The sequence below is a fragment of the Trichogramma pretiosum genome, unplaced genomic scaffold (genome assembly GCF_000599845.2).
Source record: "Trichogramma pretiosum strain Unisexual culture from Peru unplaced genomic scaffold, Tpre_2.0 scaffold68, whole genome shotgun sequence".
Taxonomy (NCBI): domain Eukaryota; kingdom Metazoa; phylum Arthropoda; class Insecta; order Hymenoptera; family Trichogrammatidae; genus Trichogramma; species Trichogramma pretiosum.
Window position 1 is genome coordinate 78,180 of NW_019641616.1, and position 19,041 is coordinate 97,220.

General features: G+C 39.3%; 1 protein-coding gene across 1 annotated transcript; it reads left to right on the top strand.

Annotated features, from left to right (window-relative positions):
- Window positions 1-3,015: 3,015 nt before the first annotated feature.
- LOC106651475 lies at window positions 3,016-17,766 on the top strand. Its single transcript, XM_023458729.1, has 6 exons — window positions 3,016-3,349; window positions 10,807-11,015; window positions 11,090-11,225; window positions 11,348-11,481; window positions 15,772-16,063; window positions 16,567-17,766. Exons 1-6 carry the CDS (start codon window positions 3,298-3,300, stop codon window positions 16,653-16,655), a joined length of 912 nt encoding a protein of 303 aa, XP_023314497.1. The 5' UTR covers window positions 3,016-3,297; the 3' UTR covers window positions 16,656-17,766.
- Window positions 17,767-19,041: the final 1,275 nt, after the last annotated feature.

The following is a 19,041-nucleotide window of genomic DNA, read 5'->3' on the forward strand; positions in this document are numbered from 1 at the left end:
GAGGACTTCTTTCAGGTTGGAGGAGTCAATGGAGTGTATCAGTCGGTGGCTGCAGTCGCGCACTATTGCGAATGGCTTTTTTTAACATTCAGCGAGCTCGAAACCGCCGCCGCAGTACCGCTGCTGCTGCTGCTGAGCGGGGCTCGAAGCGCCGAGTACACGCATGAGCGACTCGACTCGCAGCCTCAAAGCTCCGCAACTCGCGACAAAAATGATGAAACCAAGCCAGTCGAGGGATGAAAAATGTATAAATAGGCGCGTAGTACCAGCGTGTCACGCACTCATAGTCGACTGGAGTGCGTCGATGTATTCGGAAAGCTCTGCTTATTGCGTCACGTGAGCTATATTGCAATAAGGTGCGCCAAAATACGCCTGGGGATTGATCAAAGCAGCTCGTATATACTCTCGAAACTTCGATGAAGGGCTCTCGATGTAAGCTGCAACTTACAAAGGAAAAATGTAGTGTAAAACTTGTAACTTCGAATACATGTATCAGCGACAAAGGGACTTCGTCGAATCTTTTTCTAAGTGACGATGCATACAAAAAAAATTTTTCGGCCTTTAAACGAGAAACCCATGCTCATTATGCAAATTGTAGAGCGCACATTGAAGTGATGACCAGCAAAACTTTCCCCGAAACTTTTTAGTTTCTGCAAACAGAAGAGTACATGACTTGCGCTCGTATGTACCCGAATACACTGTACATTTTTTCTGAAAGACTGAGTATTGACGAAAAGCATGACACTACAAGGATATAATATATTAAAAAAAAGTACATACTATGCTTTCAATTTTTTTTTTGTAGCACTTTTTATAGAAAATAGAAAACTGTTCGTTGCTGTTTGTTAATTTCTATAATAAAATTTTGTACCCATATTCCGTATTCACAACCTCATATCTGGTAAAATTCAAAGATATGCTGAGGTTGGGGTAAAAGTATAGAACGCTGAACAAAATTTAACATCAACTCTGTTGAATATTCTGTAGCTTATGTACAAAACAAAATGCACTCGGTTTTTTTAAATATACCAGTTGCAAACTATAAAAACTATAAAAAGGTACGAAGAAAAAGAGACACCACACGTGGTATGCACAATTTATGCGCGAAGTTGCCTTTGTCCGTGATCACTTTGGCTGCACACAGTAACAGTTACTCGATAGTAAAAAAATGACCTCTTGACTTTTGCCTGCTTGGTGGATTCGACGGCGGCAAAGCTGAGGCCTTTGGCTGTACGAGTCCTTGTGTACGACAAGAGCACACATTTTCGCATGTAGCGGGGCTGCTGCTGCGAGTTTTTCGACATAAGTTACGCCGGCGCGAGGCAGGTCTGCGAGCACTTATTCTTGCCCCAGCTCAGAAAATAGTCGAGCGGACGTAGGAGCGAGTTGGAAAGGAGCAGTTGGAAAAAAGGAGGGAAATGCGCCAGAGAGAGAGAGACTGTGAGACTGTAAGACGGCTCGAGCTGTGTACGCGATTATTTAGCTGCTGCGAAGCTCGAGGCGGGCACACGTATTTGGCCGCTGCAATGAGTTTCTTTTCAACTCGGCTAATTTATTATTGCTCCGAAAGAATCGTGTATCGCCAGCACTGCAGCCAGTAGAGGTGAAAACAACAAGCCGAGAAACAATTTGATTTTCGTCCGAGATGTTTTCGGGCCGAGCACAAAGCCACGATCTGCGCAGACTATATAAGTTGCTTATGTGGGTTAACAGCTTCTGGTCATGAGAGAGGGAGGATCATCAAGAGGCGAGAATATTGTGAATTTTGCGTTGCGTAGATGCGTGTGACTTTGAGGAGAGGCGCATATAAAGAGGCACATAACTGCTCGCGTTGGATGGCACAGGAAGCGACGCCGAGTCGGTGTCGGCGACGTACTATACGGAGAAAAAGGCCAAAGGAAAAAAGGAATATATAGCCGAGGATCTTTTCAAAGGGTCCAGCGGCGGCGTCGGGAAATGGAGGACGCTTTCGGACGTCCAGTCAGCTCTTGCGACTCGACAAACGAGCTATCAAGTCCCTGCGCGAGGACTGATATTCTTGCGATATTTCAATGTGTGCGTCGAGCGCCTGCCAACTCCTTCTTTTCTCCAACGCGCTTCCGAAATAGAGAAATCACGTGCGAGTGGCAAAAAAATCTACAGGAATGCGAAAAAGAATAAAGAAGTATTTTGATTCTCGAAGTTGCGTTGCGCAAGAATAGATAGAAGTCACGTGTTGGTGAAGATTTTTACTTTTACTTTTTAGGAAACAAAGTTTAAGTGCCTGTTTCATACTGAGAAAAGACGCATATCTATTTTACATCTATTCGCTTTTAGTTTTTACGATGTGCGTCGATATATAAATTTATAAATACACTCGTCCATTTATTACGCTAAGACAGATGGATTTTAAGTGACGACTCTTAATATATCATTAAAATAAAATTAAAATATGTTAGAAAAATGTCCGTAAAACGTATGTACGCGAGCTACTCACTAATTTCACTTAATAAACAATTTTTGAAAAACTGGTATGCAGTGTCGTTTTTTTACACGCAATCATGGAAAGTATAATATCACTGCATTCTTCTAAATCTGATTACAAGATTTATTTTTTAATCAAATTTGACGAGTTGATTAAGTAATTTTCATCGGCTCACGCAAGATTTATTTAATGCCGCCAGGCCATCCCGAATGAAAGCGCAATAAATCTTCCTTTTATGGCAGTGGATGGTTAAGTCAGCGAAAAAGAAACAAGCACCCGCTCGGGCGCGCGGGAGTTACGAAAAGCAATCTGCAAAGCTACGTATATATAAAACCCGTGTGGTCGTTGATCGCGATTCAAAGTGGGGGATATATAGCGCAGAGCCAGTGAGTTGCCGGTGGTCGCTATACACGATGCTACAGCGAGCGCGTCAGCTCATGCGCGCAAGCTCGCCTCCTCGCCGCCTCGCAACAACTTTGATAGGCTCGCACGTTTCTCGCTTGTATTAGTTCTGGCAGTATCGTATGCCCGGCACGAGTGTGTCGCTCAATTTCTTCGATTTTTCATTTTGCCCGCTCACGGGCGCGCGCCGACTTTCCTCGTGTCCCTTATCCTCTATGTGTGTGTGTGTATGTCGGCCTGCAGACACGCGCCTGTGATAATGTGACGTTCTCTCGAAACTCAGCTTGGACGATTTCGAATATGTGTGACTTCAGCTGGTGTGTGGTGAATTGCAGTGATATGAGTGCGTGCGAGTTATAAAAGGCATCGATGTTGGAGCTTTCGTCGAGTGTACTTTTCTGAAGAATCAAGAGTTTCAGTCGCCGACAATAATGCCTAGATTAGTTTGGCTGGAGCTAACTTTTATTGCTTTAATTTTAACTGGTAAGTTTCACCATGTTAACTAATGATTCTTTTTTTCGCAAACACTGATTTTTTTTCAATATTGAAGAAAAATTAAAAACATTATTTTCAATGCACACACTGATTCTGATTTAAATGAATGAATTTGTACTTTCTGAGAAACATATTCTACAATTTTTTCCAAGAAAATTGAAAAGACCAAAGCTAAAATCTAAAAGCAATAATGGAACTAAATGAAGAAAATTAATTTTATTAATTACAAGAGGTTTCAAATTAATGAGCTTTATTGAATATACTTTAAATATCTATATTGTTTTAGTTGTTTTTCGGGAGAAGTCATCATATTCACTTGCCGATTGAATTTTAAATCTAAGTTTATATACGAACGAGAGACACGTGCAATGAACTTCGAGAAGCGCAACTTGACAAAAGTGATAGGGGGCGTGCATATGATCTGCGATATAAGAAACGAATTCAATATATAGACAAAGTTAAAAATGTAAGAAGGATAATATTTTTTACAGAAAAAGATACGAAAATAGTTCATCAAACACAATATTATGTATTTTTTTTAAAATAATTTTATGATAAATATTAACTCGTATTATGACAAAGTAAACACGATGTAAAAAACATCTCACGCATCTGCTATGTACAAGAGGCCGAGCGCATCCTGTCCACTCATTGTTGTAAGTGAGGCCAAGTTTTTCGCACAATTCTCCTGTCCGTGACGGGCATATGAAATTTCAGCCAGACCGGTGACACTATGTGTATGTTTTGTCGCGCAGTTTCCTCACACTCTTACTTGGCAATCAAAATACACACTCGAGTAGTAAAGACGACTTCGTTTCAACCTACTAAAACGAGAGAAAAGTTTGGAAAGGAAATTCTACCGGATTGACCCCATGATTAAAATCAAACACTTATTTTCTCGTTACTATAACAGAAGCGAAATGAAGTCGGCAAAGAAGCTTGAGGCTATCTAAATGGACGGCAGTACTTTTAATTTAACGATCAATTCGAGCTTTGGAGTACTGTACGATGTTTTTCCTCTTTCTTTGGTTTTATTTGAATTTCGAATGTTTCTTTCCGCTACTTCTATACATTTCGCGGACGCACACTTATACGAAAGCATAAATATATCACTGTATAAAAAAGGTTCTATATATACGGCAATAGAACCATTAGTCACTGCTGCTGTATAGGGTAAAGACTAATGTTATCTTGCGTGTCAGAAGCGTGGGTGCGCGTATATATTATTTTTGAAATTTTGACAGGCATAAAAGTGCGCGGCGGATTCCGTAGAGTAACGCGAGAAGTTTGTATCGGTTTGAAAAACCGGAAAGGGGCGTAAGAGAATTCCAAGAGGCTTTGCACGTGACCATTTTTGAATATTATACCTTTTAATCAACTTTAGCGACGGCTATCGAAAAGTAAACAGTTGAATTCCTTTGAAATATAATACTCGATTTACATGCAACTGATATCATGTTTGATAACATATTTTAAGTTTATTTATTTGACACCTTCGAGTTTGATAACTCAGTATCGCCTTCAACTTACTATTAATTTTTAATACATTTTTAATAAATAGACGTAAGAGTACAAGACGGAACATATTTTGGGGGGAAATTCTTTGTTCAAATATTAATAGTGTTTTTTCCATAATGATTATAATAAACAATGAGTTCAATTCAATGATCAAAAATGTAATATTTTTTAACATTATTAAATGCATTAATTCTCACAAGATATCTATGACAGTGCATTCAAATGATACTGCTTTTTACTTAATGTATCATTAGTTAAATAATACTTGCTATTGATTTTACCACTAACTGAGTCGAAGATGAATGAAACACTCACACGCGGTTATGAGAAAAAATAATAAAATTCAAAAATGTCTGATTTTGGAATTTTTGTATCTTTAAGTACCCCTACGACGATCTAAAAATACCGCAGAGCGGGAAGATCGTACAATACTTATTGTAAAGACCAAAATAAAACATGTAACACTTAAGACGAGCAAAGTTGAGGCGGGGAACGATTTGTTGCAGTCAAGAGTGAAACGGGCTCAGGAAACCTTACGCTGACAAGCCGAAGCTCATCAGTCTTGCTTGCTCATCCGTAGATATTGGCGTACTCGAATCGTATAAGTCATCGCGCGGCTAAGTTCCGAAAAATGACCCTCCAAACTCTTAATTATGATCGTAGCGCGGCTCATAACGTCGGCTTAGCCCGACTGGCAACTTTACGAAGTTTTTGATCGAATCGGACGCTCCGCAAACACGACGTTTACGGCGAAGCCGAGGCCTATTTCGGGACTATCCGAGCCCGGGGGGAAGCTGATCGAGCGGTTGGGGCGATGCGACCAAGCTACAGCGAGATTCTCGGTATTGCTTCCGAAAATGAGAAATACAGAAGCTGAATCGCCACCTCGACTCGCTATCGGCGATGAAAATGCGAAAAGTCCCCGTGAGCTGGAGCACGTGAAGCATGACTCCAGCTCCGGAACAAAAGCAAAAAGGAGCGAGAAAACAAGTGCGAGAAACATCGAAAGTGTCCCCTTGCGCGGCTCTGCGACAGCGACACCGCACGACGATGGTCCGGCTTATGGGACGCACAGCTACATACACACATGCAGACGCGTAGGCACACGTACAAGACCGCAAGGCGTTAGGCGCCTCGCGTGGACGAACCGCAGTCATGGCAGTGGCTGCTGCTGCCCCCACCATAGCACAGCACAGCATAGCCGTCGTTTCCCGCCTCGTAAATCGTCGCCGCTTGTGGTTCTCTTATACTTATATGAGTCGACTATAGCGGGAGTATTACACACACGTGCGACGACGTCGGAGTCGAGCTGCAGTCGTGCGGCATATAAAGTATCGCTGCTGAACTATGCGTCGTGCGGAGGGGCCGCAAAATCAGCCCGAAATTCGTTGCGGCAACAGCTGCTGCACCTCCTCTGCACTTTGCCAACCATCCAACGAGATGACTCGATGATTGACTCGCGGCTCCGATGCATCTGCGCGTAGACGCGTAGGCGAGCATGTCCGACTGTTATTTGCTCTCGATGTCCGTGTCCGACTCGGCTGTCCACACTCGACCGACGAAATGATTCAATTTCCCTCCAGCCTCGTTTAGTTTCGCCCATTTAGTCTTTGGCGTCGTCGCGACTTTTGACGGATCGGCATCGAGGCGGAAAATCGACTCCTTACACGTGTACCTACACCGCTCGAATCTCGTTTCTTTTGTTTTTTTTCTCGCCCGGAATTGAGCCGGCTGAGCGACGCTGATGAGATTTCGATAAGTACTCGGAGCAACATAATCCGCTTTATTTTTGCATCGGCGCATTAATCCTGGAACTCGCGTAACCCACGTAAAGCCATCGAGCCGCACTCGCAACTTTTCCATTAAAATGTTAATTTTCGCAGTGGATCGCGATTCCTCCACTTGGCCCGAGCGACGAGCTCATTAATTGATATGGGCGCTTTTAGAGGCTCGAATATTTCGAGGTATTCGATGCGACGCCCATTTCCGGCATTTTTGTCGAGTCCGATTCTCGTTCGACTTGTGCGAGTTTGAAAATTGATAGACGGTGTAAACTCTTCGGACGAGGCGTTGATGTTGTCGCGTCTCGCAGGAGAAACGAGTTTTACACGAGCGTAAAAATCTCAACTCGAGTAGCTGAAAATCAGTGGCTGTTTCGGGAAATGATCGCTTCGACCAGCATATCAATGGCAAAGACATTACACCGTCGCGATTCCAGGTTACATCGTGCGATATGGTAGCCGGTGAAATATTCATGACGCGGCCGAGCTGATGCGCAGCCGATCGATTCGACTGCTCGGTCGACTCTAGTGGCAGCAGCTCTTGTGTGAATATGAAATCGAGCCGCTTTTAATTCCCCATCGACGGCCCACTAAAATGTCGTCTTTAGTCAAAACAGCGTCGACATAACCGCGAGGCCAATTAGCCACGTGCAGAGCGGCGCATTAAATGTTTTTGCCGATTCGCTCCAAATCCAGGCATTATCGGTGTAAAAGTCGCAGCTTACACAGCACCATTAGCTGATTAAAATTTAATCATTTTGCTGCAGTTGGGCCACGCACACGCCCCGTGTAATTGGCATGAAAAGTGGACAGGAGCCCAACCCAAGCTAGTGCTGTTATGCCAGTAGCTGCTGCTGCTGGTAATATATAAATCGCTCGCAACATCAACGCGTTGTCTCCTCGGCGGCGCGCAAAAACTTAATCAATTTAATGCGTCGTTTGTCTTCGCCGCTACTGCGCACGAAACTTCGACCAACTTTATGATCGACATTATGTAGTCGTGTAGTCATCGACGCTGCATACCATCGCATTATTTTTTCAGATAATTCATAGGTTATTTTTTCGTCACATGAGTCATATCAATATTATTTTTAAAAACAGAACATTACTATCAATTGTGTATGGCACCCCCACTTAAATTAATATTAATGAAAATTGTTGCAATAATTGGTATTATTCTCTGGTAATTTTCTTTTCATTGGATTATTCTGCTTATTTTTTTAATTTGGTGCAATATTCATTTTATTATTAATGACATGATATTTTAAATTATCTATATTTGATAATGATAAAAAAAAATATCGTAGGAAAGGAGATTCCCTAGAAATCCAACGATTGTTACTCCAGGGAAAAGACTCGATTCTTTTGTCTACATTTTTTTCTCTCTTTCCTTATCTTTGGTATTTCTAGACTCTTGTCGGCCCTCATTCGTCTTTGCAAAGAGAAGAGGAAGCAAAGCGTCTATCGTACATACGTGCACCTAAGCCTTGAAAGTATTTTCTGCTTTTTTCGAGTCACCTTTTATTAAACGGCTGTCGTTCTATCGAAGGATCTCTACACGTTTTCGCACATGAGAATCAGATGAGAACTCTCTATCTGTTTCTATCCCTCTTTTGTCTAATATATGTATATTGCACAAAAGTCAAGATCGATACAAGTATCGAGTATAGAAAGTGTACATGATGCTGCATGCATAAATAATTGTACGAATAAAAAAATCTAGTCAATCGATCTAAGTAAGTAGAAAGTAATTAATACCATGTTCTTGATGGAGTGTTGTAGATCGCACAGCTGATAATTCGGATTTCTTAAATTATTCTTTGTTTGCTAAGAAATATCTTAAGCTTTGTTAAGCTTAGATGATGTAATTATCATTGAAACTTATATGTATAATTGTGAGATTTATTCATCTAAACAAATATTTAGATTAATAAAAAATTATATATCCATTGTATAGTCCTTGACAAACAAATATCACGTTTTGATAATCAATAAACGTGGCTGTAGCCGTTTGATTATGTGGAAAGATTGATTGTTAATCTATATTGAAATTACTTTCCAAGGTAGGTGATCCTACCCTATAAACTTATAAAAACAAATAATACGAAACTTGTTCAGTGCTGCTGTCTCTACGAATGAAGAATTTTGTAGTGCAGAGTTGTCGCTGCAGGGTTGTGTAAGGACAGAGTGTAACGGATATTCCCTGTGGTGCGTCGGGAATTTTTATTGGCTTCTTACTAGGGAAACAAGTACATGCTCGAATACATGATTCTGCGAGATGTAAACAAAGATTTTGTCGGATATCCGTTAGCAGATAAAAAGAATTTCCCGATAAATTAGCTCTTGAAAAGTGTCTAATGGATGAGAACGAAAGGTTGGATGGTCTGCCGATGGGGTCAGTCTGGCAATGCCTCGCATGGACAGCACCTAAGCACGTCGAGGCTACGTTGGAGCCACGTACAAGCCACGAAAAGCAGACACTGCAAGACGCCCCGGCTCCTATTGTTCCCCCCTTTTAATCGGAATATTCAAGGAGTCGAGGCCGACATGACTGCCTCCGGCCCCGCAGCAGCTCTCCTGTGCCTTTTGTACATAATACACGCCTCCGCCGTAAATCCAGCTGGGGGCTTGAAAGCCTCGAGAGATCTCCTAGCGATTCTCGTGCTTTTTGCCTCCAGCCGAAAGCTCCAGTTGTCCCGAAGGCGGTAAATGTTTTTCTCGACTCTCGATCTGCTCTCGCGCCATTTCTCTGGCGCGAAAAAACATCGAGTGGCGGACTCGCCAAGAAGGGAAAACTGAGCGATCGAGTCTCTGGATAAAGCTGAAAACAACCGAGGTGAACTTGTCAATCGTGACGCGCTAATTGCCGCTACGATTTCGCCTGAGAATCGCATTATCGAAAAATCGAGGTCAACAGTGCGAGAAGCTGCGTGAGCTTCGCAAAAAGAGCCAAGAGGATGGATTCCTTTTTGAATCACGCAATTGATTCCACTAAAGGCACAGCTTCGTTATGCGCCAAGGCTGAACTTGTAGGGTAGTTTACGCCTGAAAAAATAAAAACAATGGTAAAGCACAAAAGGACAGATGATTAAAGTCTTGATTTGTACCACCACTCCCTCAGCTCATACTCTTAGACTTACGCTCGATTCATTTTATGATGAAAGGTCTTACTCCATGGCATCTATTTTCATACATTTACCTTTTTTTGTTTATAAAAATCCGAGTGTTTGCATCTCTAGCCTTTAATTGAAGTTGGAAGTAAAGTCATTTAATCAGGGTTGGTTTAACAGCAGTTTAACAACGTTACAGCGGCTTATGTAATCCCAAGATAGCGAAAATGTGAACGAGGTAAATTACCTCTATAAACTGAAAAACACATGTATGCGTTAGTTCATATTGTTTGAAAATGAAAAGATTATTTGGTGGCGTAGAGCAGGCGACAACATCAAATGAATACATGAACATGGAAGGGGCATAACCATAAAAAGTCTTAAAAAAAGCTGCGATAAAGACCTTTCTTAGGCTTAGCTGTAGTAGCACTTCGAAGCTTTTTAATGGCGTTATCATAGCTTTACCTGCGATTTCCTTTTGGTATTATCCTTTTTAAATCATTAAATGCAACGATGCTTTTCTTGTTGAGTGAAGTTTATTCAAAACTGCAAAAATAACGATGTGCTATTTCAACTTCATTAACCTGGAATAAAACAATCACAAAAATAAATGTAAATTTTGATTAAAATAGAATCCGCCCTGGAGAATAAAAAAATAAAAGCTTAAAAATTGCCGGACTAAACTTTTGAAGAATAAATTAACAAGATTTTTCACGTTTCTACCTCTTCGGATATTTGGAGTATAAGAAGAGCAGTTTTACTCATTTTTTATTAGTATATTGAAACGGATTTCAATTGTAAAAAAGACTTGAATTTTTTATTTTAAGACTTGAAATAATTGAAAAAGGACTATTTACATTTCAGTATAGTTAGTTTTTGTTTTTTTTTTCATTTTAAACTGGTGACTATTGTTTGATTTTTGATGACAATGATGTACGTTTCTTGGAAACTTTGATTGCTCACAAAAAGTATGATTTAATTACTTAATTATTCACGTGAGCATCGTGTGACTTTTATTTTCACTTGTTTGTTCTAGGTGCAAAATGTTTGAAAAACGTTAGACTGGAAGTAAGCCCACAGGCAGTGGAGCAAGGCCAGGAAGCGACGCTCAGGTGTTTCTACGAATTAGAGGAGGCGCCCCTCTATTCGCTCAAGTACTACCGGGGCTCCTTTGAATTCTACAGATATTCACCCAGCGAAAATCCCTCGACGAAGATCTTCAACTTTTCTTGGATCGATGTTGACGTGAGTTGATAAATCTTGTCTTTAACGAGCGTATCGACTGAAATGCATAGAGTCTAAGTAATGTAATTTTTCAGCCGGAGCTGTCGAACGAGAGCCAAGTGACGATTCGGAACGTCGATTTTCAATTGGCCGGCAACGTCAGCTGCGAAGTGACCACCGATGCGCCGACTTTCTCCACGGCTAGCAGCACAAAAACCCTCAGTGTCGTTTGTGAGTATGGCATATTTTGGCAATCATTTATCCGCCAAGTACGACCGGCCTTTGGATGGCACGTCGCCGTGGGCGAGCTCGAATCTTCGCCTCTGAACTGACAAATTATTGCCTTTTCTCAGCTATACCGAAGGGTAAGCCTGTCCTCGCCTCGGAACGCAACCGCTACGAGCCTGGAGAGACTCTGAGGGCCAACTGCAGCATGCCATTGTCGAGGCCACCGGCACAAATGTACTTTACGCTCAACGACGATTTGGTGAGTGAATCTCTGCGCTGCACGCGCATATCTTTCGGCCCAGTCCCTCATTTGCGATCGGAACGACGTCTAAGTATATGAATGCGTGATATGGACGGCGATCGGCTTGTGGCTCGTCTATGCCAATATTTAGTCCTGATCCTTAAAGACGTTCATACGTCGAAAATTACAATAGGTCCTATTGAAGATTACGATCTCGTACTTTTTTTCTTTTGCTAGGTGTGATTTTAAGCATTTAAATCGAGTTTCATTGTCAGTTATACAGAGGTCTATATACTTTTCGTAAAATGTATTCTTAAAAAATCACATGCAACGAGGGTCAATTTTATGTCAACTCGAGTTATTGGTCTAGGTTTAATTTAAAAATTTCCCATATAACATAATATACATCTATTTAATATTTGAAAATATTTTGAGTAATCATTAGTGCGTGAAACCAGTATTGAAGATTGAATAATATTTGTACACAAATGTACTAAATTTTGCTATTAACTGTAACATTCCTCATGTCTCGTTGAAATTGTATTTGGATGTTGAGAAATGTTTGTTTTTATAGTTCACTAAGTTCTGTATTGCCGATACATACATTTACACAATAATAATATGGCACGCAACTCACTAAAAAGTGTAAAATTATTTGCTGAAAAATGAGATGAGTATTTATTACACTTGTACGTAAAGAATAAAATTATTGGAGCGCTCCAGTCGCGAGCAATGATGCGGAACTTAACGCAGAGCGTATCGATAAAGCGACGCATTCTGAGAGCTTTCGACAAGTTAACGTACTTATAGTCATGTCAATGATACTTTATAAACTTGATACATTTTTTAATCCACACTTGCTTTGTTCTTTATCATATCCGTGCAATCTTATTTATCACAAAGTTCGACTAATATTTTTTAAAACTTACAAAGAGTTTCGAAAGTAGGTCAGTGTTCTACTTCAGTTTTGACGACATGAAGATGAGCTGTAAGTTTCATTCAACTGATATGTATTCCTGTATCAATAAGATTGTCATTAGAAAACAGATACGATAAATGAGTTCATCAGAAACTTTAATATTATGCTGAAACAGAGATTGTCAAAAGAAACAATTGAATATCTTCAAAATTGTTGACTCTGCTATTAAGGACATTAAAGGATTACTTATATTCTTCTGTAGTTACAGCTGCCATGTGTTTTTTACTTCCCTTGATTAAGATTTTTCGCTTTACCCAAATTCTAAAAGCCATAAAAACAACCTCATATGAATTACAAGTCTGCGTTAGTAGTAATTAAAAATTCAATGCACTCCACATATCCTACGAGCCGTTGACACAGGGGTAAGGTAAAAAATTGCAATAGCAGCAGGAGCAGCGCGATGGCGGCGGGGCGCGGGTCTTTCAGGTCCATGAGCTTTCATGATTCCGGTTTGAATTGGTAATTTATAGCGCGCGCGCACTGGAGCTGCTGCAGTTGCAAACACATAAACGAGCGCGGGCCAAGTTGAAAACGATTCGTGACGTATCGGAAAACATATTTGCTCGCATAAATCTTGACTGTTTGTACGCGTGCATTTGTGTGTACAATATCTATACGCACGTAAATCCGCACACGCATTTACCTCATCGATACCGAGTGCTTGAGAGGGGAGAGCAGTAGAAAAAGTTATGGACTGGATGATGTTCGAGTTTGAGAATAAGGTCTCGATTGACCTTATCTCGGAAAATTGAGAGTCTAGCCATTGTACTTGGAGCAATAAATCTTACTTCACTTTTACCCACCGGATTATTGGTTTTTTCAAAATTGTAGGAATCGAAGGAAACTTCGATGAATGTTGCAATATAGTTAATCAAAGCCAATGAATATGGTTTATATGAAACGAGAAAAAAATGACAAAAAAGGGTACATTGAATGCTAGATGCTTTAATAATGTTTTATCGGGTAATGACTTAGTTTTTCTATCAATTTTCATAAATTATGAAAATACAAATTTCTTTTCTAATCATTTTCTAGTATACTTGGCTGTAGTTAAATAAACATGTGCAAAGGACAAAACCAATTAAATTAAAAGCTGCAGCGCAAAGTCGAATCGAAATTTCCATCGACCTGCCGCAACGCACACGTACACACATCCGCAGAAATGGCACAGAATGTGCTGCGGCATGTACAGCTACATAACTTGCAAAGCAATTATACACGTGGCTTGAGCTAATTTTATCGTATGGTTTTCAAAGTGCAATAATACGTATAAACTTTGTCAAATCGTCATTGGCTTTTCTTCCCGTGTTCCTCCAATTGAGTTGCCAACTAGCTGGTAGTTATGCCGCTGTGTTGCTGATTTCACCGTTGCGTCGAAACTTTGCCTATGAAACAATACTGCGTTCCGATTTAGTGCAAATGTGGCAACGTTTTCAGAAAAGAGACTACGCAGAGCTGTATTTGAACAGCTAGAAACGCGTCTCTACCCAGAGTAATGTGAATTTTAGATTCTTTATTTCTCAGCTGAGCTTCGTTTGCTCCATTCTTATATAACCTTAGAGATTTCGTTGCCTCGCCTTCTTTTTCATTGCTGGTTTAAGGCATTTTATGTTTGTTGCTCATCCACCCAAACGTTTATTCTATACACGCTTACCTGGAAAGAATACCTAGCGAGTTTTATGGCATATATTTTATCCACTACCAGTCTATCCAGACATTCCGCTCAAATTTTTTACAGAAAATTGTAATGCTAGTAAAGTCAAAGAGTAACACATTTACAAGGTAACAGGCGATCAACGTTTATAAGCTGTATAACAACTTTATTAAGATTCGTGATTTTTAAACTTTAACAAGCTTGTCTCACTACGAAAAATGTGACTTAACCCGTATATTCGATAACTTGGTGGATGAAGGGAGGAAATTGCATTTGGCTCTTTGTTTCGTCCGCGAGAAACTCATGCCAAGAGACACGCAAGGTGTTCGCTGACAATTATTCCAGCGACGCGGCCGCTCCCAACGACTGCTGTCACGTCCCTTTTTCGTTTCGTTGCGACTGTGTGTGGGAAACAGGAGAAAACACCGGCGTGAGATAGAGACTCGTCGCTCGGCAATCCTCTCAAAGACACAGTCGCCTTCCCGATAGCTGCTGCAGATAGGCCATCATGACGTTCGTTTCGTGAAATTCTATGGCGACTCACTTAGCGAATTAATTGCTAACTTTTCTATCGTTTATCGTACTTACTTAATTAATGTTCAGCCTTCTTTTTATTCTTAAAAAATTTTACCTAAAATCACACCTTATCGAAATCAATCATCGTGTTATCGCCTTTTCTACACGATACCTTTTTTATCATATTGATTATTACTTATGAATATTAACATCGTACTACAACGTATGTACTTAAACGACTTTACATAAAATTGGTTGCGGTCGTCCTAGAAGCAACAATAGTCACATATTCCACATGCTTTTCATGCTAGGGTACAGTTGTGCATCATAAATTGTTTTCGTGGTCGACATATTTTGCCACCCCAGTAATATTTATGCTTATAAGTGAGCATAAAATGAATAAACGTAGTAAAGCTGTGAAAATATGAATACAACTTGGAATAGAGGCAAAAATAAAGATATATTATTACTGTAGTCAGAGATACAACATGTAGAGAATTAGGTTCCCTCAAACTTTTTATTTTTAATTTTTTTTTTTAATATTTTGTTTTTTTTAAGATAAGATTTTTATACCAAATCTTTTATAAAATGTTTCTATTAAATTCGGTTATAAGAGAATATAAATTGCACGTATAGATATACTAGTAAATTTTTCTTCAAAAGATAAGATCAACTGACAATAATTATAATATTAGATAGCAAGCCAGCTCATTAATTTTTGTCAGAAGGAGAGTAAACAAGAAGAAGAGGATGAGGTAGTTTCTGTCTTTCTTTTTGTAGGAGCGTCGTTACCCGTCAGGCGCGCGAACGCGACTCGGCGTCGAGCGACACAAAAGACGTTAATGGAGAGCAGCAGTGGCGGCAGCGGCACGCGAGCTCGGGCTGTAGAGGGTGCAGCAGCTACGGAGCTACTCTTTTTCTCTAATTCCTTTTCTCTCTGGCACTGCATTCATCTTTCCTTTGCGCGTTGGCTTCTTTCAGCGACTCTTATCGAGCTAGGATGGAAAACTTTGAGCTTTTGTGCCAAAGGACACGAGTCTCGGAGCGATTCAGTTTTCATAGCCACAAGTGTAGGACGATTGCCGTCGAGACAAGAGTTCATTTAGTTTAATCCCCCGGAAGTTGGGAAGTCGATCGAAACTGTGAATCTTTGCCGCAGGTCAGCGAGGCCTACGTCAGCCCCGTGAGTCGCGAAAAGAAGCTGCAGCGAGGCCAGAAACACAGCGGCGCATCGATGGCCAGGTCCGTGGGAACGACCGATCGAGTCCAGCAGCTGCACAGGTACCCCGCCGAAACGAGCCAAGCCATCGAGCTGAGCATCCCCCTGCAGACCTTCCACTATCGGAGTGGCCTGTTGAGTCTGCGCTGCGTCGTCAAGATCGCCGGCGTCTACGAGCAGTGGAGCGAGCTTCAGTTGGGCGCCAGTCCTTGGGAACCCGTGCCCGAACGAGGTGAGTCCGTTTGGCTGAAAAAATATTTTTCCAGCTCGTCCTCGATTCCGATCGTCGACGATATCGTTTCGCGAGACGCGTCCAAGCTTCCAAAGCTCCAAACTATACACGAGGCAGTCGCTCGCATGAGCGAGATGCAAGTTTCGGGCGAGATGCAAGAGACGGACGGGCCATCATAGCGCGCCGGAAGCTACTCTAAGCGGCTTATCGACTTTTGCTCAGCCTCTTTAATGACTGTTGCCAACGAGCCGGCGCGAGAATGGCAATAGCTCAGATACGGCCATCGACGACGACGCGTCTTACAACCCTACTAGAGTCTCGAGTCCTTTGCTAACTGCACTCGGCCTCGCTACCGCCAGCTGATTAAGTCGCTTTCATAGTCAGCTTCGACCATCTCACGATTTATCGTCGCGTTCCAAATTTAACTTTGTAAACGTGCACCCTACAAGGCGTCTTTTGCAAAACTTTACTAAATTCACAATCGTATTTGTCTTGGCCCACAGTCAGGTCGGACAGTGTATGCAACCAGAGTCACAGGATCATCGATTTGACGATACTTGGCCTCCTTTTGCTTCTCCTAAGCTCGAGGTAGTCAATGTAACACCGAACACCCAATGGATCGCTGCAGTATTAATGGAGTACGTATTTACTTCTGCTGATAATTAATTGTACAGAATCAGGTACTTATTTAAGATGGCTAGTGAATATGTAAGTTTTACTTATCAATTTTTTTGTCACCCGGTTGAAAAAAATACCAGTAAATCAAAATAGTATCAACGACATAAGCATTAGAATATAAATGAAATTTAGGTGCCAGTAAAGTTTTGTAAAAACTCTATCGATCACTGACCGAAAAAACTTTCAAGTTTTCTGTTATGAAGTATTGACGTTGTTCGATATTTACTTAATTTTTATTTCATTATGTTTATTTATCATGTTATTTATATAATTAATATTTATTCAAATATTTAATTTTAATTTCAATAATTTATTCATCTATTTAATTAATTATTAATTTTGTACGAAGATAAATATGTCATGCATCCATGTAAAGTTTTTTGTAATGTATAATATTAAAAATACCATTAAACGAAAATCAAAATAACGGTTAATTATTGTATAAAAATGAAACATTCTTTTCATGAATACAAAAATGAATGTAATATGTTTCTTATGAGAAAGAAAAACTATATTTTGTCAGTATAATCATGCCCGTTGGACTGTTACAAACGAAGTTTATAAATACCCAATAAATTTATCCAATAAAAAAATTTATTAAATCGAATGATATAAGGCGATGGAAAGTTCGATAAGTATGTAGATAAGGCTTGATCGATGAATTAAAGTCAATTATATTTTCAAATTATTTGTAAATATCATCTGAGTTAAGAATGAAAAATGTATGATACTTGAAAATCCACGTCAACTTAATGATGTACATAATTTTAATTTGATTAATAAACAGTTACAAAGTAATGTTAAATTTAAATAAAAGATATTTTATTGACTGGAAAACTGAAATTATTTATAGTTTTACAATAACTAGTTTTTGAAGTATAAAAAAAATAGGTACGACTTAGTGAGGTACATTTGAAAGTGTTAGGTACATGATACATTACAGAGTGTAAAAAGTCTTCAAATTGCCAATATTTGTTCAGATAAGGCTAATTATATTCAAGGTTACTGGATTTCAATGATGATACTTTCTGTCCGAATGGTAAAATTTAAATTTTGTCAGTTTTTGCAGCAGTCACATATTGTCCTTGATATCACCATGTTTTAGTAGTCGTGCCCTGTTCGAAGCGTGAACATTGCATTCGGAAATGACTTGTCGTCGTCGTCTGAAGTCGATCCGGAGTTTTCCACACTTTTTTTGCCGACATCACTTTTCAATGGGTTTGGAATTAGTTCACCAAATAATGCAACTATTAGTCCACCAACAATTGCGCCCAATTGAAACACGAGGATATTAGTCTTGGTAAATAAAGTCATTTTGACTTTGAAATAGTCAAAAGAAAATTCTCTAGTCTTACTGCTTCGGCGTCCCTTAATAAACAGAAATAAGTATTAGCGGTGATCTGCTTAAATACACAGCGTTTTCAATGAATATCATCATTATTATTATTGGATGAAACAGTTATAGGTTGCCATCTATTGGCAACCTATATTAATGACTTAAATTTATTTCGAGTGATAAAATAAACTTTTTGCAACATTTACAGAAACAGATATATGTTTTTAATTTTTCAAGTAAATTTTTAATTCCTCAACTGAATTATATTCTATTTATTTTATTTTGTTTCTATTAAGATACATTTTTTTGAAATTTCTGATTAGATCTGCTAGTACTCGTGAGAAATTTTTGTCACTACTCGGTATTTTCTTTCAAATTCTAAATTTTTATAAAATAATTATATGCAATAATGCGAAAACATTTTTTATTAAATTTTTAATTTAAAGGTACTCTACTTACAGATAAATTTAATATTTTACTAAAAGCTAGCATGATAAAAAAAATAAGACTTAAAATTATGTGAAAATCAATTTCGGGTACAAGGAGAATCATACACATGTATAAATTTACTACTATATTATTATACTTACTATTTATTGATATTATGCTCTTAAGACGGTTAAGAGTTTTCGATTTGTTTCAAGTATTTGCGAATAAACGGAAATCAACATAGTATTTCGATTTTGATTGAAATATATTAAATTATAAATAATCATGTCGCCACTGAAACCAATAATTATTTTAGATTTTTTAATAATTCGTAATAGGAAAAATCTTTTATTACAGCAATTTGATCTTGGATGTATTTTCAAATTCTAGAAAATACAAGTTATCCGATTTCCTACAATTAATTCCAAAATTCTTGGCAAAGTTGAGAATCTTCCCCTATGAATGCTAAGACTTTTTTGTCTTATAAGTATTTTCTAAAAATTTAATAACATTTGAGTTAAAAAAATGAATTAAG

What these genes read in the sequence shown, in the direction of transcription:
- LOC106651475 (XM_023458729.1), top strand. Translation starts at nt 3,298, where the DNA reads ATGCCTAGATTAGTTTGGCTGGAGCTAACTTTTATTGCTTTAATTTTA. An exon ending in TATTGCTTTAATTTTAACTG is followed by an intron (nt 3,350 to 10,806) that starts GTAAGTTTCACC and finishes TGTTTGTTCTAG; the next exon opens with GTGCAAAATGTTTGAAAAAC. An exon ending in TTACGCTCAACGACGATTTG is followed by an intron (nt 11,482 to 15,771) that starts GTGAGTGAATCT and finishes TCTTTGCCGCAG; the next exon opens with GTCAGCGAGGCCTACGTCAG.